Source organism: Aplidium turbinatum, chromosome 3, assembly GCF_918807975.1.
Source record: "Aplidium turbinatum chromosome 3, kaAplTurb1.1, whole genome shotgun sequence".
Taxonomy (NCBI): Eukaryota; Metazoa; Chordata; class Ascidiacea; order Aplousobranchia; family Polyclinidae; genus Aplidium; species Aplidium turbinatum.
Window position 1 is genome coordinate 15540352 of NC_137474.1, and position 24502 is coordinate 15564853.

The 24502-nt window shown below is 41.2% G+C and overlaps 2 protein-coding genes across 2 annotated transcripts; one reads left to right on the forward strand and one right to left on the reverse strand.

Annotated features, from left to right (window-relative positions):
* Positions 1-7243: 7243 nt before the first annotated feature.
* LOC145766579 (protein FAM200A-like) lies at positions 7244-12016 on the reverse strand. Its single transcript, XM_082578297.1, has 2 exons — positions 12012-12016; positions 7244-7685 (listed from the first exon to the last, which is right to left on the reverse strand). The coding sequence occupies exons 1-2, from the start codon at positions 12014-12016 to the stop codon at positions 7244-7246; spliced, it is 447 nt and encodes a 148-aa protein (XP_082434423.1).
* An 8957-nt stretch (positions 12017-20973) lies between these two features.
* Positions 20974-23986, forward strand: LOC145766436 (uncharacterized). The gene is made up of 4 exons (XM_082578147.1): positions 20974-21112; positions 21347-21478; positions 22067-22210; positions 23008-23986. The coding sequence occupies exons 1-4, from the start codon at positions 21062-21064 to the stop codon at positions 23119-23121; spliced, it is 441 nt and encodes a 146-aa protein (XP_082434273.1). The 5' UTR covers positions 20974-21061; the 3' UTR covers positions 23122-23986.
* Positions 23987-24502: the final 516 nt, after the last annotated feature.

Genomic DNA, 24502 nt, shown 5'->3' on the forward strand with positions numbered 1-24502 from the left:
AACGATATCTCAACTTTTCAAGCTCTTGTTCATAAAAATTTATGTCCTTTTCAGCAATTGAGTTTGTTACCTATCTTCTAACCGATGTGAGCGGACTGTTACTATCAATCTTTGCAATTGGTAGGCTACATTACGATTATAGCCTATCTGCTCTGTTTGTAGCCTATGGCGGATTATAATATGGATCATTTTGAGTCTAATGCAAAATACAGTAAAATTCGCCTATAACGGCTTCGTTTATAACGTCAATTCGCCTATTACGTCACATTTCGCTCGGTCCCGGCAGAATTCCTATCTTTTACGTAGCCTACATTGTAGTTCGGCTACAACAGCATCGCCTATAACGTCAATTCGCATGTAACAGCACCCTTTATTGGTCCCCAGATAGCCTACCTTTTGTTCGTTTAAAACGTCACTTTAAGCCAGTGGTTCTTAACCTTTTTTCTATCAAGCCCCCCTTCAATAATGGTCATGAGCCTCGCGCCCCCCTAGACTTTAAATAAGTATCCTACCAAAAAAATTGCATTTTTGTCTGTTTATTGTACACATCAGTAAGATACTTGACACTGCTTCTTAGCAACTAGATTTTTGATGCGAGGTTGTTCTTTCTTTTTGATAACCGCTATGTATATGAGCTGCTATCCAACCTGTCTTCTTCCTAACTTTCGACTCAAGTTCCACATGTGTTGAGTGAAGATTGATGGTATATTGTTAACAAGAGACGGGTTCAATTGTGATGTGGAATAGTCACTTCACACTCTTATTACGTCCGTCCGTTAGATTCACACATCGTAAAAGAAAGACGCAACACGTTTGGAAAACACAAGTTAGAAAAATAGAAAAAGAATGACGAGAGATTGTCGCTCAAGCGTGACAGTGCATCGCAATGATGACGTCACGATTGCGCGACAATCCATGTCACAATACGGAGACAGATAACTTGGCCATAATTTCGTGAACATAGCAGCCTCCAAGATGAATATTACAATATCCATCTTCCAGAAGATTATTTTTGCCTAAACGAAATTACTCATCATTGGCCATACCTAACACGCATTAAACATAATAGCAATACCGCATAATATTGTCGTATAAATAACATAGGCCTACATACGACACAGTCATGTAGATGAACCTGTAGTCCCGCACTGCTATCTGAAGGTATTTAAAACGGACCATGCTCACACGACATTACAGTACTAACACACCATACACCTAAAGTTATACAAAACAAATTTGTCATATGAAGATACTAAATTAAATGTGAAAGAATGAATAAGATGCTCAGCTTAGTCACAGGTATCACAAGCAAATTTGCTGTAAGCGATATTGGCGTAACTCAAAGTGACAATGTTGTTAACCTGCTTAATAGGGAACCAAGGACCACAACATACTCTTAACATAGCAAATTGTATTCACAGCTATATACAGTCTACACTCGATAAGAATAATGAGAAAGGCAATTTGACCACGCGAAGTACAAAGTAAAATCACATTGATTCGTGTAAAAGCGGATCACTCATCAACATCCCCCCATTTAACAAAATTTCTTTATAACGGTAATTTGGGTACCCTTGACGGCAGTATAATTGTAAACACGATAACAATTCAGTAAACAACATATTCGCGTAATCTAATTGGTAGGCGGTGGGTTCGTGTGGGTCTTCCCACTGGGCCAGAATTATTTTGTTCGTTTGTTTCACTGCTGTTTGGGCTGGGGCTGCAAGGGCTAGGTGAAGAACTAGGCGAAACAGGCATTAACGTGTCGTCGTAGGAATGGGAGCGGGGGGACCTCTGATTTCGGTCCTTTCGTAAATGTACCCGGTTTCGTGTGTACGTTCTGCCATTTGAAGATCGGATAATGTATGTGCGGGAGCCAGTGCGTTTGACAACTTCGCCTTTCCGCCATTCACTTTTTTCTGGGGATTGGAAAAATATGGGGTCACCTGGGAGTAGAGGGGGTAGGTTTTTAGCTGTTTTGTTATAGTGGCGGAGTACGGTTTCACGTCGAGTTTCTCTGCGTTCGGGGTGGAACCTTTTCGTTGGAGTGCTTTTAATAACAGTGGGCAAAACGGAACGGGTCTGTCTTCCAAATACGATCTCTGCCGGGCTGATATTAACATCTTGTCTCGGGGTGTTTCTGAGTTCTAAAAGGGCCAAATATTGGTCTTCATGGTTTCGGGTTGTTGTGCGAAGGAGGTGCTTCGCTGATTTCACCGCAGCTTCGGCTTTCCCGTTTTCCCTTTGATGGCCAGGTGAGGAAGTAACGTGTGAAATGCTCCACTTTTTGCAGAAACGTTTAAATTCACAAGATAAAAATTGCGAACCACAATCAGATACAATTATTTTGGGAATTCCATATCGTGCGAAATGCTTTTTGATACAACAAATAACTTGCATACTGGTAGTTTGGGTCAAAAGGTCAATTTCAAAAAAATTTGAAAAATAATCCACAACGACAAGAAAACTTTTACCATTCACTTCAAATATGTCAACACCGCACTTTTCCCAAGGATATGAGCCTTCATCGTGCTGTTTTAAAGACTCTTTTTGGTTACTTGGTTTGAGCTCCTGACAAATGATGCAGCTATCAGCAATTTGGCTGATTTCCTTGGCCATACCCGCAGCCAAAAAATGGTTTCTCGCGCTCTGCGCATCATGCTGGCGTAACCAAGATGAGCTCGGTGCAAGTGATTTTTAAAAAGACTACGACACATTTTAGGCACAAAAATACGTTCACCTTTCAACACCAAACCGTTATCACAACTTAAAGTGTCACGCAATGAAAAATACGGCTTAACATTATCGGTGAGCTCATTTTTGTCAAGCGGCCATCCGTTTTGAATATTTGCTAAGAGGTCTTTCGCCTCTTGGTCTTGCAACATGGCATGTTTAATTAGTTGCAAGTTTTTGTCGGGTATGTCATTAAATGATGAAATAGCCATGACACGGGTGATAGGTTGTTGGGTGTCATTCAATTCGGGGTAAGCTCGGCTTAAAGTATCAGCTATCACAAGCGAGCTTCCTGGGACGTACTTGAAGTCAATAGAGTAGCGATTCAATCGCATGATCAAAGCTTGTAAACGTCGTGGGGCTTGGCTAAGGGGCTTTTTTAGAATTGTCTCAATCGGTCGATGGTCATTGACCACGAACACCTTTCGTCCATACGTGTACTGGTCAAATCGTTCGAGTCCGTACACAACAGAAAGTGTTTCCTTTTCAATTTGGGCCCACTTTCTTTCCGAAACAGTTAGCCCACGCGAGGCATATTCGATTGGTTTGCCATTTTGTAGTAAGACAGCCCCGACGCCATCTTTGCTGCTGTCGACCTGCAATGTCAAATCATCTTGTGGGTTGTAGAAAGTCAACACTGGGGCTGTGCTGATCTTTGCTCGGACTTGTTTCATCGCGTTCTCGCAATCATCAGCCCAATTCCACTCCACCCCTTTGCGGGTGAGTTTTCGTAGTGGCTCTAACTCATCTGCTAAGTTTGGCATAAATCGAGCCAGGTATTGCACCATGCCGCAAAATCGTTTGATTCCCGAAACATCGGAGGGTGATGGCATGTTTTTGATCGCCTCTACTTTGCTGGGGTCGGGTTCTATGCCATTTTTGGAAATGAGGTGCCCCATGAACTTTATTTCGGATGTCTTGATCACGGCCTTGTCATCATTTAGTTTAATTTGCTGCTCTTCACATCGTTCACGCAACTTCAGCAAATTACTTTCGTGATCTGCTTCGGCGGCTAGGTGGGAATCTCCACAGCCAAAAACAATGATGTCATCAGCAACTGCCAGCACCCCGTTTAGACCGCTTAAAGCACAAGTGAGATGCTTTTGAAAAAATTCGCTGCTCACTTTAAGGCCAAAGGGGAGTCTGTTCCACTTATAGCGCCCATAGGGTGTAATCATGGTGGTCAGTTTGCTCGATTCCTCATCGAGCTTCAAATGCCAAAATGCTTGTTTCACATCTAGTTTGCTGAACACTTTGGCACCATTCAACTGGGGCAATATGTCATCAACAGTGGGTAATTGGTAATGTTCACGCAAAAGTGCTTTGTTCAAGGGTTGTGGGTCTATGCATATACGTAAATCACCATTAGATTTTTCAACTACTGCCATTTGGCTGACCCACTCGGACGGTTCATTCACAGGAGAAATAATGCCTCGATCACTCAAATTATCAAGTTCATTTTTTACTCTAGTTTGCAGTGAAATAGGGATTTTTCTCGACGGTAACACTCGAGGTTTCACACTTGAATCAAGCGTTAAAGATACAGTTCCTAAATCACCCAAATCGTTAGTAGCATTTACATTTGCAAGAAAACAACCATTGTTAATAGTTATTAAGTTAAGCTCTTTTACCGTTGATAAGCCTAACAAGCAATTGAAATCATTTTTTACAACAATAAAGGTTACATCATGCACGCTCAGTGTTTTGGGATTTGTCACACTTAGCACCGTTTCGCCAATAGGTTTGACATTCGTTTTGTTCCACATGACCAAGTTTTTGTGTGTTGGCTTGACTTGGTTTTTGCGAACATAGCGCTGACAAATAGTATTGACCTGTGCGCCAGTGTCTATTTGGAAACGGACTTGACAGTCATTGATTTCTAAAAGCGCTGTGAGTGTGTCTCTGCTTTTGTCTAAAACCGAATGGAGATACGCATCGCTGTCATCACCGCTATCTTTGTCGTCATGGTACAGTGATTCTTGCCTGGTCTCGTGTACGTGTTTTCGCGATAAGCACTTTTCTTGGAAATGGTTTCGATTGTGACACAAATGGCATGTTTTGCCGTAGGCGGGGCAAAATTGAGCGCCTCGTTTGTGACGCTTGCCGCAAAATTTGCAATTGTCCACATATAAATCGGTTTTGTCGGATGGTCTTTTTTGCCATTGTCTTTCATTCGACTTGTACTGTTTACCAGTATTTCTACCAGTCGTGACCACTTTATTCACTAATGTGGTAGATCTTTGCAGTTCAATTACATTTTTGTTGGTCATTTCAAAAGCTTGGCATACTTGAATTGTCTTTTCTAAGGTCAACCGTTCCTCACGAAGCAAAATTTGTTGCAACTTGTCATTGACAGAGAAAACAATTTTATCTCTGAGCATTCGATCTGTGTCATTGAAATTACAGTTCGTTGCCTTCTCTCTCAGTTCTCGCAAAAAAGAATCGAATGGTTCCTGGTAAGACATCTTCCAGAACCGAAAACTTTGCATTACCTCATTCTGTCTTGGGTTGCAGTATTGGGATAGTTTTCGAAGTAGCACTTCCGGATCTTTTTTCTCGTCTTCATTCGCATACGTAAATTGTTTGGCGATTTTGACCACCTGGGGTCCAGCACAATTGAGGATGATGGCGCGCTGTACGTTCTTTTCTTTGGTATTTGCGCCACTGGCCAATAGGTATATATCAAGGAGGTCTTTCCAATCTTTGTAGCTCTCAGCGACATTCCCATCATTTAAATCCAACATAGGAGGGAAACGAATATGTGACTCTGTCATTTTCGCTGCTTGGCTATGGATCGAACTCAAGATTAAAGCAGATTAAAATCTTTCAAAAATGCTGACGGGTTGAACTTCTGCAGCACTCAGCTAGGCTTCTGGGCTAGGTTTTAACTATTCTTCAGAAAGATGATGATTCACGCTGCCACCATGTTGTTAACCTGCTTAATAGGGAGCCAAGGACCACAACATACTCTTAACATAGCAAATTGTATTCACAGCTATATACAGTCTACACTCGATAAGAATAATGAGAAAGGCAATTTGACCACGCGAAGTACAAAGTAAAATCACATTGATTCGTGTAAAAGCGGATCACTCATCAACAGACAATATGTACTTGATAAATACATACGGTTCCAGCCAGACTGTATCTATTTAATTTGTAAACAGCGAGCATAAGCATCATACATCACACAAGTCATAAACAATTAAACATTAATAAAAAAAAGTGAACACATTTTCTATGAGTGACGTCCCTTAACGTCCATCTGGGGGGCCCGAACCAACTGGAGCGAGCACAGCAGTGCGTGCCCGCGCGCCCTCTACCGGAGCAACGCAAGAAATATCACGAAGCACGGTTTCAACGTGCGACTTCTTAGTGTTAGTGTCCCATGCTACCACAGCCACCCTCACCCTTCTCACAAACTCTTTTCCCTTTCGATGCTGCGGTAAAATTTCAACCACTCTGCCGATTCGGTAGTCCCCTCGTTTAGGCCGATCATTCATATCCCATAACAGGACCAAGTCTTCGGGGTCTAAATTGCGACAGATGTCTCTCCATTTTCTTCGACCCCGCAACTTAGGTAGGCAGAAATCTGTCCAGTGACCCCAAAACTTATCAGCGAGTGACATGCTACGCCGCGAATCTGCCAGCGTGGCCTCTTTTAACTCCTGCCTTAATTCATCCACAATGCAGTCGCGCGTCAAATTTTTACGTTTTAACCAGTTCACGTTCTCAAGATCATCGCGAACCTGCACTTTCCTGACTGTGACACGACTGTCCGAACAGAGAGGAGACCGCCCTCCACCGGCTAGCCATCCCAACGGTGTATTGATCGCGTGCGGCTCATACAACGTTTTACCAACTCGCTCTTCAAGCACAGTTAACAAGAATGGACAGTCATCGCCTATCAAAATGTCCACAGTCTGACGATTTTCTAATTCAAACACACTAATGTCATCAAAATGTCTGTAACTACTCAATTCTTGCTTATGGGGCAAGGTTTCAATGTCATCGCTCCATGGCGTCGAACAAACAACATTATCTATGTTAAAGCTCTCACCAGTCGACAACGATTTTACCACAAATTTGACCAAACCAGTATCAACTTTCGCGTCACCGTTCAAGGTTTTCATGGTAAAGGAAATGTTTTCATAGGGCTGTAACCCCAACTCTGCACACAAAGATTTTGATACCAGCGTTATCTGGGATCCATAATCAAGCTGACAGTACACCAACTTTTCTAAGCCAGTTGCCGGGTTTATGACCTTCACAGCAACTGTTCGGTTTAAAACTTTACATGGTGTCACTTTCACATTTCTCAAAGAGACTGATTTTTCTCTACCTTGAACTCCAGTTTTATTAACCGCAGACTTGTCAACTTTGTCCACAGCGGACTCGCGTACCTTCTTTGGAACTGGTTTGTTTGCTGGCCTATCATTAACGACCCATTCATGCAACATAGCGAAATGCTTCGGTGTTTTATAGTTAGCATCCTGACACTGATCACAGTTCATGGCACAGCGACAATCTCTAGCCCGATGCTTTCCAAAAATGAACAACGTAAGTCTCCTTCAACTCTCAACCTGTTTCTGTACTTGGTCTTGATAGCAACGAGAGCAGAAAATGCAGCTTCACAAAGATACGTGGATCCAAACATTGTTAGAATTCGAAAAGCCCGAGTTGCGATAATAGGGTAAACAGGAAGGTAATTGGCCCAGAACGTCTCAAGTTCCAGTTCTTTGAAGTCTTCTTTAGCTGTGAAGTTGAACTTCATCTCAAGAAACTCCTCTTGTCCTTCGAAAATATCAACTACTTCGCATTGAAACGGGTTTCTGATGAACTTCCAGGTTTCACGCTTCTCATCCAGATCTGGAAAGTATTTGATGAACTCCGCTTTCAATTCATTAAGGTGGATTTCTATTTGTTTCTTCAACTCAGACTCAAAGTTACCACTTTGAGAGCAGAATCCAAGTTACCGAAGCTCGCTGGATTTCCTTGTTCAATTCGACTCTCCCAGAGGTCAAGTTTAGCTATAAAAGTTCAAATGATGTCATGATGCTTAATGATGTTGATGTTTTTCCCTTGAAGCTAAAGGTTGAGAGTATTCAGTGCTTCGCGGATAAATACAGATAAATACAATAAAATACAAAATATGACAAACAGCATAGGTCCTAGGACATTAAAGTAATTAAAAAAAATTGAAATTGTTGTAGAGCTCGCGCCCCCCCTGAGAGAGGCTTCACGCCCTCCTGGGGGGGCGCGCCTCCCCGGTTAAGAACCACTGCTTCAAGCCATCACCTTCACCACGAACGGTCAGTATTTCGAAAGTGATGCAAACGTCATAACTCGTGAAACAGTAACAGAGAGCGACAATTTGCATGACATAGGCTACATGTACAAACTGTCGCAGAAGATGTCGTACAAGAGAAGGCCAATCGTGATGGCGACGATCCTGTAGAAGCCGTTTCAACCCCAGTAGAAGCCCTGAAGTCAATCAGAAAACTAGACCGATACTTCAGAAGTCACGACGATAAAGAGCAAATCCTACATTATTTAGCAAAAGCTGAACGCTATGTGGTAGAGAAATCCGTGTCAAAACCGAAACAGCTGAAGATCAATGCCTTTTTTGCTAATAAACAATGAACTTCTCTACTACTGTAGCCTATTGCGCAAATTTCCTGTACCTTTCGCTGTAGGTTATTTTTTTTAACAATTTCTTTGTTTACTGTATTTTCTGCGTGACTTTTGTCAGTTTGGTGGTACACAGTAGGCCTAAACCTAACTGGATTATACACCTCTTTCTTTAATCAAAAGACAGTTTTGGAATAGCCTAGTTTGTGGTAGTTCGTCTATAACGTCAATTTGGCTATAACGTCAGTTTTTGCAATCCTCTAGAGGTGCCGTTATAGGCGAATTCTACTGTAGAAATAAATAAATATTCCAGCAGGCAGCAGCTGTTAGTTGGCGTGAGGCTTATCCATGGATCTGATTGATTGAATCTTTATTATCGGACTAAGAAATCTTTTTGTGTGAGCTTAATGCCGGCAGTTATGCAGCAAATTTGGGCAGTTTTGCTACAAAGGTTTTGCAACAACTGAGTTATCAGGTACAAGATCACGAATGGGGTATAAAAACTGAGAAAGGGTGGGCTATAGGCCTACAGATTATTTCAGGGCTTCTAATAGGCCTAGTATTGTTTCATCAATACGCTATGAAAAATTATTACATTAGTTTTTACTTGTAGCTATACAGTAGCCGATCCAGAGGAGCACTTAGTCAAATGCATCTCCAAAAATAAGAAAAACGCAAATTTTTGTCGTTTTTGCTTTTTTTTTCGATCGCTTCGCTCACTCAAATATATTTCATCCACCTAACCAGTTGCATGAGGGCCTTGTGTTATCAGCAGTGGATTATACAAATAAGAAGTTTTGGGTGTGCCCCTCCAATAATTAAGAAAATCATTAAGCATTTTGTATTACTCAACTAGCCACTTATGGCTCCATTTGTGAGGTAGCCTATAGGCTACAAAGTTTTTGAAAAATTACTCAAGGTAGCCTATTGCCTACCACTAAAAAAATGTTGAAGAGCACTGAAATAGGCTACACAAACTTGGCGTGCATGTGATTTTCCGGATAGCCTAATATTGTCAGGCCGTCCAAAACGTTACCTAGTAGGCCTGTTATCTCCGTGGAAGTGAAGTGTTTGCGTTGTTACTTACAGGCTAGGCCTACACTGGTCGTCAGGGTAGCCTATAGGCTAGAATGCTTTTCGTATCAAAACGTATTAGTTTTCGAAGTTCAGTTCAGTTCAGTTGTTTTTTATTTCTGACCATCATATCAAAAACAATACACGTCAACATAGCAAAGGTCGAGAAAAAGGTAGAAGCGACAAAACGCGAACGTTAAACGTGCTTGTGACCGAAGTAAGTTATTGAGTTGAGAAATTTGGCACGGTCGCAACACCTTTAGAAAAATTTAAGATATAAAGGGAAAATAAAAAAAAGAAACTGTTACAAAAAAAAAATTAATAAACAACATATATTTAGGCTATAGCTTTATTAGCCCAAATAGCTTTAGCTGATATATTTAAGATTTGTATGGACAGTTGCTATGAAGATCGGCCATGGTGCGTTATCAAGAGTGCTGATGGTCGTGAGGGGAACACGTCTTGATGCGTTTAGCTCATAGCAAAGAAGAGCAAGGCAGGCAAAGAAAACCCCACAAAGAAATCCTACCACGGGCAAAGCCATTTCAAGCGCAACGCACCAGGCCTTGCACGACTCACAAAATAGATACAACTTGGCGATACAAATCAATGACAAAAACAAATAAAACAAACCAGCAAAAACAACATCATCATCTTGCGGAAATTCAATTATACCCAGGGAAGTTATGTCTAGCAGTAATTTCGAATGATTGGGATAATTCCAGCCAAAACATGGGTAATTCTAGCCAAAATGATTGCAGAATAGAATAGATGCAATATTTTTAACACACAACTTTGTCAGGAATGACCCTCGTGACTTTGTCTGGTACAGGTCTCCACCAAACCAATTTATCCCCTTTGGGGTGTAATATTCGGCAGTAAACGTCAAAAAACACTAACAGCTATCCTATAAAGGCTGATCTATGCCCGCGTCAACCCAATCATCGACCCGCTCCTTCCAAAAGAGCAAGCTGGGTTTCGGCGCGGAAAATCCACCGTAGATCAGGTCACACTGCTGACCCAAGACATCGAGGACAGCTTTGAGGCAAAAAAGAAGGCCGGCGCTGTCTTTCTAGATCTCACAGCTGCCTACGATACTGTGTGGCATCACGGCCTTACTTACAAACTGCTTCGCCTGCTTCCTGACCGACATATGGTCCATATGATTATGGAACTTGTCAGAAATCGAAGCTTCACCCTCACCACCGGCAATCCACGGCGAAGCAGACTGAGACGCCTGAAAAACGGCGTCCCACAGGGGTCGGTCCTGGCTCCACTTCTTTTTCAACATCTACACCCACGACCTGCCAACCACGGTCTCCACAAAATACGCTTATGCGGACGATCTGGCAATTCTCCACTCCACAAAGTCGTGGGAAAATCTAGAAAACACCTTGAGCCAGGACATGCAAACCATCTCAGCTTATCTCCAGAACTGGCGACTGAAACTCAGCGAAACTAAAAGTGTGGCAGCAGCTTTCCACCTACACAATCGGGAAGCTGATCGTGAGATACATGTCCACAACAACGGAAAACCTCTGTCCTTCTGCCCCGAGCCAAGGTATCTTGGGGTGACACTAGACAGATCGCTCACATACCGCCACCATTTGGTGTCACTGCGCAAGAAACTGACATCCCGCGCTGCACTACTGAAGCGCCTGGCAGGCTCTAGCTGGGGCGAGGGCTGACACTTTGCGAATAGCAGCCTTAGCCCTTGTCTACTCTTCTGCAGAGTACTGTGCACCTGTCTGGTGCCGCAGTGCTCACTGCCACAACATCGACACTGCCATAAACAGCGCCCTGCGCACAGTGACCGGATGCCTGCGTCCCACACCATTGGACAATGGACAATCTCCCCATTCTCGCAGGCATCCAACCTGCTGAGCTTCGTCGCGAAGAAGCCACTCTGTCCCTCGGTCGACGGGCACTGGAGCCTAACTATCTTCTCCACCACAAGATCTCTGCCTTCCCAAACGGGCACCCCCGTCGACTGAAATCAAGACACCCATTCGTGCCAGCCGCTCGGCTTCTGATCAACGAAGCTGATGAACAAGACATCTCTGCGGCTACTTGGGCGGACCATAAATGGAATTTTGAATAGAGGTCAAGCACCACCAGACTCCATTCATTCATCCCCGACGCCGACACACGCCCCATCGGCCTGACACTACAAAGACAGGCATGGGTGCGCCTCAACCGTCTCCGCACGGGCGTCGGGCTTTTCTGCTCAACAATGCACCAATGGGGAATGGCTTCTTCCTCCTCCTGTGAATGTGGTGCCCAGGAACAGACCGCAGACCACATCATCAATGACTGTACCATCTTCAAGCCACCTAACGGAGTGGAAGGTCTGCGCGTCATGGATGATGAAACTAAAGACTGGCTGCTCTCTAGCAGCCTTCCAGTGTAGTCCGGGAACATCGTGAATCTGGGGTGGTAAAAGGATAGACCCTCGGCCCCAGAAGCTCAGACGACGACGACGAACAGCTATCCAAGCTGATACCAATACCAATGTTGATGGATTTGTTTTTAAGAGATATTCATGAACAATATTTCCAAAGCCAGCATCTTACTCCATTGTAATTGCTTTTACCTGAGATGCCTTGCCAAAAAAACTCATCCAAATTTAAAAATCATTATCGTGCAATCTGTCTGGAATAACCCTATAACTATTACCCTACCAGTACATAACAGCTACAAAATTACAAGCAATATAATTGTACAAAGTGACATATGAGAATCAAAACAAATTAAATACAGAAAGTCTTGGGTCTGGGATTACTCATTTGGAAAACCAAATGTAGCTTGCCTGACAGAGTTTGCATTGATGAAGTCCCTTGATATATCGTTTACTCTTAGCTACTCATCCTAATGTGTAGTCACTAAGCATACTCGTCATGACAACCTACTCCTAGGGACAAGGGAAGAATTGAAGTAAACGTTTTAGCTCAGTCTACAATATGTATCTCTTACTTTGAGCTTGGGGGGCATTGCCCCCCAAGCCCCCCCGGAAATTACGGGCCTGACCTAAACCAAACAAGCCAGCTGATGAACCCAAGAGCTATCGCCCAATATCACTACTCTGCGTCCCATACAAGATCCTGGAACGGCTCCTGCTAACTAAACTCGAGCCAGTTGTTGATCCCCAGCTACCAAAAGAACAAGCTGGATTTCGGCACGGACGCTGTACGACTCATCAAGCAGTCAAGCTGACCGAGGATATTGAGGAAAGTTTCGAGAAGGGCAACAAAGCAGGAGTAATCTTGGTGGACCTCACTGCTGCCTATGACACTGTGTGGCACCAAGGGCTAACCCTAAAGCTCCTCCGCATGATCCCAGACAAAAGTAGTGTGATTTCTCGCAAATATTCTTGCAAATCGGACCTTTTTGCTTAAGACGAGTGACGGCAGTGCAGCCGGCCCCGCCGCTTAAAAAACGGTGTTCCGCAAGGATCATGCTTACCACCCCTACTATTTAACATCTACATTAGTGACATGCCAGACTACGTCACGCCAGTACGGCTATGCTGATGATCTGGCACTACTCAATTCTGACAAGTTCTGGCATGTGGTAGAGGAAGCACTTACAGATGACATGGCCCAAATCGCAGACTACCTGAAGCTGTGAATGCTGAAACTGAGCCTGGCAAAGACCACCGTCACACCTTTGCAACATAGAATCTACACGCCAATTGTCAGTCTCTCTCAACGGAAACCCACTCCCACACAACCCGTCCCACCTACGTAGGAGTGAAGCTCGACCGACAATTGACCTACAAACACCATGCTGAAGCCCTCCGTGCTAAGCTATCAGCACGCAACAACTTGCTGAGATGCCTAGCTGGAACATCCTGGGGTGCTAGTACATCCACACTCCGTACAAGTGCTCTTGCACTTGTTTACAGCACCTCCGAATATGCTTCCCCCACTTGGTGCCGCAGCGTACACACTTCCAAAATTGACACTGCCCTCAACACCATACACCACCATGAGAATAATCACCGGTTGCCTGCTTCCAACTCCCACTGACTTTCTGCCGGTACTATCAGGCATCGCCCTAGGTAGACTTCGTAGGGAAAACCACGTACGTAGTCTGGTCCTACAAGCTATGTCAAGGGATGACCACCTCCTCAACCAGATTGTTCTAAACTCGCACTCTCAAAAGCCCCAGCGCTTGAAATCCTGACGCCCGTTCTCCCGACATGCTGCAGCTATGTGCAAATCGAACTTCCACATTTCCGAAGTTTGGAACCGTGAATGGAAAGAAGTTGCGAGACCAACCCAATTCATAGTCCTTCCCAATACCAACACCCCTCCTGGAGCAGAACTACCCCGGAAGGAATGGGTGAAGCTCAATCGCCTGCGGACTGGAGTGGGCCGTTTTAGCAGCAACATGTTTCAGTGGGGCCTCGCCGATTCACCATCTTGTGCGTGTGGCTCAGATTTTCAAACTGCACACCCAGGGCTGGATTTCAGCCGGAGCGGTCCGGAGCGCCGCTCCGGAAGCTCGATCAAAAAATTGACTTCTCCGGAACGGCGTTCCGGAAGCTCAAATATTTTATACTCTTATTATGCTTTGCCCTGTTCAGTAAAAGTATATCCATAATTCTTGATGAGTCGAACACGTTAAATCGGGTATTCACTCTGATAATAAATCTTCGTACCAGTCTTGACGGAAGCGAACCTGTGAATGTATTTGTCTTGTTGAGCTCGCTATTCTTACGGCGAATGGCATCTATGATTCCCTGAAGAGCTGCCTAAAATCATATGGCATGTCTACAACATTTTTATCTTCTTTGTTTGATTGGTGTTGTATGTGATGGCGCGGCCGTGATGATAGGTCGCAAAAATGGTGTAGCAAAATGGCTTCGTGATTAATTTCCAGACATTGTGGTGTGGTATTGTGCAACCATAGATTGGAACTATCGGTTCGTCATGCTGTAAAATCAGTCAGTAATTTGAATCGACTTCGATCTTTTATGGACAAACGCTATAGCCTTTACCACGCTTCTAACAATAGCAGGGAATTGGGTGAATGTGCAGCGGCTGTTGAAGTGCAGTTGTTGAAAATCGGAAGGGTAGGCCTACTGGACACACGTTGGGTAGCCTCGAGTTTCCGCACAGTTAGTGTCGTCTGGAATGATTTCCCAGCACTTGTCGAATTTTTCAAAAAGGGGACTATTAGCGACACAAAAGATTCTCGGGAACGTACGAAATATCAAGGACTCTTGTCGAAGATAACATCCACGGATTTCTTGTTGGACTTGGCTTTGATGTACAATACTCGCAAGAATTATCCAAAATAACCTAAGCCTTGAACTGTAAAACAGAGCATGTAGGCTATACTATTTGAGATGCAGATAACAAAATTAATAATCTTGCAAAATTATTTGAAACACGAAGGAACGAACCCGGACGACATTGTGGCATTGCTAAGGATGCTGAAGAAAACTTAGAGTTCAAAGGTGTAGAATTACATGTAAACAATTGCAGAAATAGCCCGCTAATCAATACCCGCATCTTCTACACTGTAAATCAAAAAGTGTAGTTTTAACCACTTCTAGGGGTGGTCTAAAAATTCCATGTCTACTTTTTCATTCCCACCTCATAGCTTATTGGGAAAGATGGTCATTTCCACCCTACCAAAGGGTGGTATTTTCCACCCACAGGAGAAGGGTGTATAATCACTTACGAAATTCCATCCAAGATCGCTTGTTGAATTCAACACACTTGTCATTTACTAACAGCTGAAAAATATTTGATTCAACTATTTGGCCAGAGGACACAGTAGCTTAATGACACACGGAGAAAACGAAATCATTGAAGTGGCAAAGAGATTGCGCTTAGATGAACGCGAAGCTGCTGTGAGAGGACTTCGTGAATATATAACTACGAAAAGAAGATCCCAGAGTCTTCAAAATTTGATAACGTCACTATGATCCTTTCCGATTTCATCGAGCGAGTGTGAGCGCGGATTTTCACAAATGAACCTTATACTGACATCTGACCGTGCTTCTCTACACACTGTAGCCTAACTGTTTCAAGTTTACTCTTTATACGAATGATCCGTCTTCCACTGAGAAATTTTTAACCAGCGAAGAATGTTGGATCCTGATTACGCCATGGACGTAACCCGGCAATTGAGACCCGAAGTCGCCAGAGGTTTTATGATTTTGAATACGATAAGTGTCTTAAAAATTGTAGGCTATAATTTGAAAAAACAAAAATGGAAAAAACTAAAAACAATTTATTTTATTTTTTTAGGCTATAACTTGTATTTTTTTGTATTATTGTTTCACTAAAATATGAATATTTGCATTGAACAACGCTATACCATCTATAGACCATGATAATTACTTTAGCAACGTTTTAGGTACATCAAGTGTGTTGTTTCAAAGTCTTATAAAGACATATTTCTGAATTTCTTCTACGGCACCTAGCGCATTTGGAAAGTAAAAAACTAGCGCTCCGGAAGCTAATCTTCTGGAAATCCACCACTGTGCACACCACATTATCTATCAATGTCCTGTATACCGACCACAAGATAGACATGTGGACCTAACAACGCTCGATGAATACACAATCCATTGGCTGCTGCGCCTAGATGTAACAACGTAATCTGTGGCGGCCTCAAACGCAAGAAGAAGAAGTTATTGATCGGCTATTCAGCCAGAAATGACAACTGGTTCACAAATGAGCAATAGCCTACAGTAGCCTACTCTGGACCCCAACTAGGCTGCCCGGATGGGTCCCAGCTAAGATTGTCAGTGGACTCCAGTTCTTACCCAACTGATGGGCAGTTCATTTTGAAAATGTTTGAAAAAATGCTTCCAAGCGGTGTCGAACTGCTAATGTCCTTTGCAATCTGGATCACAGACAGATGCGATATGCTGAACGTCGTGTTGAAAAACTTTGAGGAGGTAGAGTAATGAAATCAGCTTTTCGTTGTGGTTGAAGGGAAGGTGAAAGAAAAAAATGAGTAAAATACCCAGTGATGTACGCGCATACAAAAAATATTGACGCCGTCAGCGTAAACGCAAACGTTCGGAAAACCATACGCCGTATGCGTCAACGCAACTTGTAAAAAAAGTTGGCGGCGTCAGCGCATACACTAGCGTAAACTCATTTTGTTTGGTAAGTGCCAAACATTCACACGGTCTAAACCACTCGAAACAAACAAATTTTATTTTGAATTTCCACGAAGAAACACAAGCATCTGCAAGTGTTCATCTGACATTTTGCTGTGTTTTCATTCCAATATGTCTTTGCCCATTGAAAACATTCTTTCAACTGCAACGCTGGAAGGTATTGGCGTGTTGTAGCGAAAAAAAGACATTAAAAAGTATGCGTTGACGCTATGCGCTAAAAAAACGCAAAAACTTTACGTAACCTCAAGCGCAAACTATCCAAAAAAATGTAGCCGCAAGCGTTAGCGTAAACAAAAAGTCTACGCCGCAAGTTTGCGGCGTATACGTACATCTCTGAAAATACCTATATGTTACCATTATTATTTTATTATTATTTATTTGCATCAGGCACTGTAGAGACAGGCCCATATTCGTAAACAAGTCACAGTTAGCTATAATAATATTAAACAAGTCACACAAGTCACAGAACACACAATAAAGGTTAGGCTACATAGCCTATATAAGCAAAACCTATGCGTAGCCTACATAGTCACGTTATAGTGAGACGCATAGTCAGAAGAAGCATAACACTCTGAGGTAAAAACTGCAACTAACCACAGGGCCGGATTTAGCCTATGTGCTGCCCTAGACAGATGAGAATAGTGCCGCCCCCAAAAAAAATTTTCGATGGTGATTTTCGATTTTTCGATACAACACAGGCACTTGTTCTCATTTGTCCTCAATGCCGCCATTTTTATAAAACTTCATGAAACTAAAGTTCTTTCGTATACTAGTCTTACTTTTTGGCTTGTTTACATACGGTAGGCCTACTCTATAGCCTAAGCATCAAGGCAAGTACACAAAATAGCCTGCAACTTTTCCATCAACCTAACATTGACTAAAACATTTTTTCTAGGCTCCTTCAAATTTACTAACAGTGAAACAAACCGAACGAAGATTAATAAAAATTGCACAGACAAAGCCTAGTCCTCCATACTAAGCGAGACAGATAACTAAAAGAAGCGCTAAGCAGCACATATTGTTGAAAACCAATCAAGCGTGAAGTACTCTAGGGGCGATGACTTGCCGCACTGTTTATAAATGTGTGTGATGTGATAACATATTTATTAATTGCTATATATCTGAATATATCTGTTGTGAATTATTATATTCACGTAGCCTACAGTATTATCAATGTAGCCTAATATATTCCATAGTATTCGTATATTTTACCGCCCCCAATAATTTGTCGCCCTAGGCAACTGCCTACTCTGCCTACTGGTAAATCCGGCCCTGACTAACCACTTGTTAGATGAGACCTGACAGCGGTTGACAAAATTAAATATACGATTTCGGAATAGGCCTAGGGCATAAAACGTAGGAATGATGGTAGGCTACGTCTGAATACTACTAATGCTAACACGCCTCGGTAATTTCTGCAATGTTCGAAACAGGCCCGGATTTAGGGAGGGCAGAGGGTGCAGGTGCCCCGGGCCCCCCGACTTTTGAAAGGCTCTCTACGTGGTAAAATGTGATTTTGTGTTTTTTTTTCTTTTCAGCCTTTGAAGTTTTCTGCAAAATGCTGTCTAGTTTAGCTTGCTGAGGTAGGAAAACAAGGTAGGAAAACAGCAAAACTACGGTTCATTAGTCAGTTGCCACTCTGTTAAAATAGTTTGAATAGTGAAACTATTCAACAATTTAGCTTAATCGGTTACACCAAAAAAGAAAATATAAACAAGACCAATATATAGGCTATGATACCGTAGCCTACTTCGATTATCGGTAGGCCTAATAACTTACAATTAATTGTCACTTGTCAGTTTCAGAGAATTTTATACCACATTTCTAAGCGAACATTCATGATGAAGATGGCAGATGGACAGTGGCCACCATGAACAGATAACCAATAGACATTGTTAAATTTCAGGATAGGCTATGCTAAGTTCTTAGCTCAAATGATGACCCACTTATGAAGTGTTATAGCTAACTTAGTTAGCTATAATATGCATAGCAAAGCAAAGCTGATGCTTTGCTATGCTTTTTTTTCAATACGGTAGGCTACCTACAAAAAGATAATTTTTGAGGTTGGAACTTTTGACCACACCTTTGGTCCAAATACTTTGTTCTTAGCCCAAATGAAGATCCACTTATGAAATATTATAGCTAGCTAAGCATATGTTTTTTTGAAAATATGAAAAAATAAATTTTTGAGGTTGGAACTTTTGACAAGACCACTGGTCCAAATACTTGTAGGCCTATGGATTTTTTGTTAAATTCTATATTTGTAAGATAGCCTAGGCTACTATAAATAATATTAATTTTATAATGGTACAAATGCCAAGTCTAAGTTCTTGCGGTGATTATATATTCTTTGATGAACAAGGTTTTCAAAATTTTCAATTTCCTTGTGTTCTAGCTCTCCTCTTTCTAATGTTTCAACTTCTTTTGTACATTGGTCTTGGCATCTGTAGGCTACTATTATATTTATTTCATTGTTGAACTTATAGACGATATTATTATTGTTTGACTGATATCTAGTCTTATGGTTGTGGTCTGTGGATAAGCGAAGAACTTGTAAACAATGTAGCCTACAGTAGGCAGAAGAATGTTTTCGGCTTCATGCCCCCCCTCACGTTAACACGGCAGTTGCAGCACTGGATTTAGAAAAAACAAAGGAGAGGCATAAGACTTTGAAAATGCAAAACTGGCTTGTTGGTTTTGAATCTTGATCTTTGGACTGACAAAGCACTTGATAGGTTATTCCTGGTTCAAGGGTACATTCGCGAAACGTTTCAACCTTCAGTATTATTGAAGAATAAACAATATTCAGTAAAATACTGATGAATTTTTTAGCTTTCACAGAATTGGTAGGCTATAGGCTACTATGAAAAATCAAGACATTTCTCTTTGTTTACTTCGGCTATGCAACTTTTATTTCATGATGGTTTGAACTACCATTCAGGCAACTTTTGCGTGTCTCTAACTCTCTAAGAGCTTAATCCTGGCAGTTTCGCATAAATGATCTTGCTTTTGACGCAAGATCGGTTACCGAGATTGGCAAAGTGAATTCTTCCGATTGTTGCTGAAGTGTTGCTGTCAGAAAATTATTCCATCCACTAGGTACCGCTGAATGGAGAGCAGTTCTGAAGTGCATTGTTCAAGCGCACACCCCGAGACAGGCGCGGATTTATGGGGGGGGCCCAAGGGGCCCGGGCCCCCCCCGAAATTTTGTGAGAAATTATTGAATGGTTTGATATGCTTCTAAACAGCTGATATTAGTCTCACAGCGGACTTACAACCCCCCTTTGGCACGCGTGTGAGGTCACGATATTGAGAATGATGCTTTCAGTCTCCATGTCTCTAAAACAAAGCTTGCCTAATTTTAAACGAAACTGCATTAAAAGAGCGAGTTTTGCCAATACCAAACATCTCAGCCAGGAATTACCAACAAGAAAACATAGAGACTTAGCTTTATTACCGAAAAAATGCCGAAGAAAACATGATCTTATCCTTTTGTTATGCCACCGGACAGCACCATTTTATAGGAATATTCATACCTACATTTTTGTTGAAAATGCTCTCAGAATGCACCAAATTCAAAGTAATTTTTCAAAATTTTCTGGGGAAGGCCCCCCAGACCCCCCCGCCGCTGGCGTCAAATCCCCCAAATTCCTGGCTACGCTACTGGTTGTTCATATCTGTTTTTTCTTACTTTTTAATTCATTTTCAAATTTTCTGGCCCCCCCCCAAAAAAAACTCCTAGATCCGCGCCTGCCCCGAGAGCTGAACCAGCGCCGCGTCATCTTGAGTCGGGCGCTTGACCACTGAGCTAACGGGGTAGTTTCACATTTTCCATTTATACAGTTTATTTTATCCGTGGATTGAATCATGATTGAATTTTATGTTTTTTCTTCCTTGATAGCCTTCTAAAGACGACGCTTTTAGAATGCGTTAAAATCCTTATCAATATGCAAACTTCGGAACTTGGCTGATTTTATTTGCTATTTTGACCAAACTGGATTATTTTCAGTTTTGGAACAGAGCTGGTGGCCGCGTTATGATTTGATAATATTAACCACGTGACAAAAATGCGCGTTTTCTGTCACTGTCAGTTTTTTTGTCTGATATTTTGGAATAGATTAGTTTTTGTTCATTGTAAATTTTGTGAGGTAAAAAAGCTTCTGTTGTCGTGTGAACAGGTGCCCTGTTTTTAGACTAAGTGTATGAAAGGATGTCTCAGGAAATCTAGAAAATACTCTGTCCGACTTAGACATGACAAATATTTTGGAATGTAAGCAAAGCCCACTGATATTCTTGAGTAAAAGTTTCTTAAATTATGTTGATCAAACGTGCAAGTGTTGGACGTTAAGAAACTCACGGCGGTAATAGAATTTCATGGTTCGTAACTGACTTAAAATTGTTATCCAAAGGTAATATACTGTAGCCTGTATTTTTTGCCTATTAAATAAATTAGAATAAAATATCACATTTACCATTATGGCAGCTCAAGCTGAAATCAGAGATAATACAATGGAAGCTACAGCAAAAGTGAGTTGATTTATTAACTAATAAGATTGTAGGCTAATAAGATAATAGTGTATGTGGAATATATCTTGTAAGTTGTACTCAGTTGCGCTTTTATATGCAGCTGTGTTGACACAATCTACTTTGTAAAGCACTTGAGAGCAAATATATAATTATTAATTATTGTCACGATTTTCTATTCTGCTTATTGGATAAAGTTTTTTTGCAGACAATATCATATTGTCTTGTGTATTTTAGGAAGGAATTGAACTTTCAGAAAAAGCTAGTCCTGTAGTAGCAGAAAAATGCAAAGCAGTGATGAAAGAAGCTGTTGAAAATGGTGCTGGTGATGCTCCAAAAGTGAAAAAGAATGGAGATTCTCCTGTGAAGGTGCCCCGATATAATACTACTGTATAGTCACAACTGTATAAGTAAATGCTGAGTTTATTTTGAACACACTAACACCTGGAGTTTGTTAAGTGGCATCGCAGCAGCAGCAGATACGGCATTGGCTTTCTGATATTGCAAACACAGCTTAAGCTGATTGTCAGTAAACACCGCTCACCTTTACTCAGGGTATAATAAATTCGGTGGGTGTTGTTGCTAAGTGAAAGGTGGCTGAGAAAAAGGAATTGGTCACCCTACTTTTATTAGTGCCAAAGGCATAGTGTGATAAGAACCTTATATTCCCCGAAGCTCAGTACGGTAGCTTACCGTAAGTATGGGACCAGCTTTATCTTAACCATTTTTGAGTCTTTGTATTTGTGGGTTAATTCACTGTTTTAAAGTAAATTGCAATAGCTTTTGTCTTTGCTATAATGCTAAATCAATTATTTTTGTAAAAGAAAATCATGCCACAAAAAACACATTTGTCAAGAATATCTCATGCCTATTCCTAGTTTTATTCTAATTATAGAATTTCAAAGTTACACTTCTTGGTATGAATATAGTTTTGACTGGATCCTATTTTGTTTTCAGGAAGGTAAAGAGCTTCTAGAAAAGCAAGGGGATGTTAATGCAGATGCTAAAACAAAAGCACAAGAAGTTGAATTGAACAATGCAGAGAAGGAAAATGATGAAAAATCTGCCACCAAACGATCAGCTGAGGCTCAAGAAGAAAAGGTACCACAGGAATTTTTATAAAAAATAAACATATTGTTTTGAGCATTATATATGTAATATGTATGTACTGTTTAGAAAGTGCTTATATCTACAACTCCAAACATACAGCCGTTTATAACTTTATATGTATATATACTGTTTTATTGTGCATTTGCAAAGTCATGTGTGCAAGCTCTATGATGACTTCACTTTGAAGTCAAGACAAGAAAAAGATGTGCACAGTTGTCAGGCAACATATTTGCAAGTTTTAGTAAAAGGGCACACAATGTTTTGAATATTGAAAGCTGAGTATTTCAATTTGAAGTCTAAGCCTTAATTAAATGATGGCAGAAAATCAACTTGCTTCAGACAAAAAAGCACAATAAAACTCTTGGAAACTTTAGAGCAAATTCAAAAGAAAACCAAGGAATATTGTCCAGAAATAAAACTTTGGTTTCAAAGTGGTTTTTACAAAGATTTTTTATTTCCATTAATGTAAGCATTGGTACCTTTTTACATTCTGTGTGATAAAACATAATTGCCAAATCAGTGGCAATGTTGTCAGATGAAGGATTTCTGTTCCATACTTTTGTCATTAGAAAAATCATTTTATTGTATTCGCGTTTCATCAGACTTTTTATTTGTAAATATAGCTTCTTTTAAAAATTTAACATCAATATACCACGAAGAGCCTTCAACTACCAGTATCATTATTTTGAGGTATTTCTTCAGAAGATGTAAATTGGGGACGGGAAATAGTATACGATGTTTGAACATTCTTTCATACTTTAAAATGTATCTATATTCCTGTGTTTAAGGAAGTGGATGAGGCTAAAAAACCAAAGACTGATGAGACAGAAAATGAAGCCACTGAACAATCTGCTCCTGAAGAAGAATCAGCAGCACCGGAAGAAGCAGCAGCAACCGAATGATGTGCTTTATACCTAGGTTCTTGTTTCCCCACCCCTTTAAGTTTTTGCGTTTTTATTTGGGTGATTTTGTAGGTTTTTATTACTGCCATTCAAGACACTTTCACACAATTTGCATCAATTGTGCCGCTTTTCTACGTGTTTCAAGTTTTCTATCAAGCAGATATTTGGCTGAACATTTTTATTGGATATTCAATTCTAATAGACCATTGAACCCACATTTTGTGACAGACACGTGTAACTGTCAGCTGCTTTTTGTTCCAAAAATATGCTCCCAACTTTCGCTTTTTTATTGCAGTGTATAGTGGCGTATTCGTCCTGACGTTTCTGCTCCAAATTTTTCACTGATATTGCTGCCATTTCGGGACGTTTGCACAAGCTTTTCTGGGACGTTTGCACAAAAACAAGCTTGTTTTGTACTAAGCAAAATTCTAAATTGGCAAGTTGTGAGTATTGTGATAGATCTGCCCAATTAGCATTGCTGTTCTTTCGATATAACCACCAAATTCTTTTTTCGCCAATAAAGATTTCAAATGGTCATAGGCGTTCTTACAACAAAGAATAGAGTAGTAATCTTATATTCCAAAAGCAAGCAACAATATTTTGACATGACCACATAAACGTGGAGATTTTAAACCACTGAATAATGCCTGGTCACCAAGAATTGCTGTAACCAGACAAAAATCAGTCATTTTTTACATTTATTCAACGACTGAAAATGATAACTGATTTTCTGTCCAGGATATCTCAACATTCCGGCTCACATCAGGCTGAGCGCTCGATTATTCGAAACCCGTTATTTTCACGCTAAGCAAGAATGTCATATTCATAAGTTTTTTTATGTGATCAAATACAATAAACCAGAAGACTTCTTGACAAAATGCGAGGTAACGGAAATTGTAATGGTAGACTCAAATTCTTAGCAGCAGGTCAATGATTTGTCATGCAAACACCACAGTAGTGACAGTGAGCTAACTGCGCTGAAATATATAGCAGCCTAAAATGAGAAAATCGAAGCTTTTTGCTGTGCCGGTATAGAACGTTCTATGCCTCATTGAACAATCCCAATACTACATGATGGACATCTAAGCTCTTTCATTTTTCCGGCTCCAAATTCTCACGCCCGGCAGTCAAGATAAAAAAAATCCGTTAATTAATATCGTGATTTTGCGGTCGTTCAGGTAATATTGCAAATAAGGACTTGAAGCATGTTTTATTACTTACAGTTGTATTGAAGTGTACTGTTTCCCAAGTCGGTTTAGAGTTCACCTTCGAGTTTTGGTGTGTCGACGCTCAGCCTTTTTGGGAAACTTTCATCAATATTTTTCGTCGGCGTGTGAAAGGCTTTGTCTTTATGGAAAGGTTGAGAGTGAAGAGAAAAAGT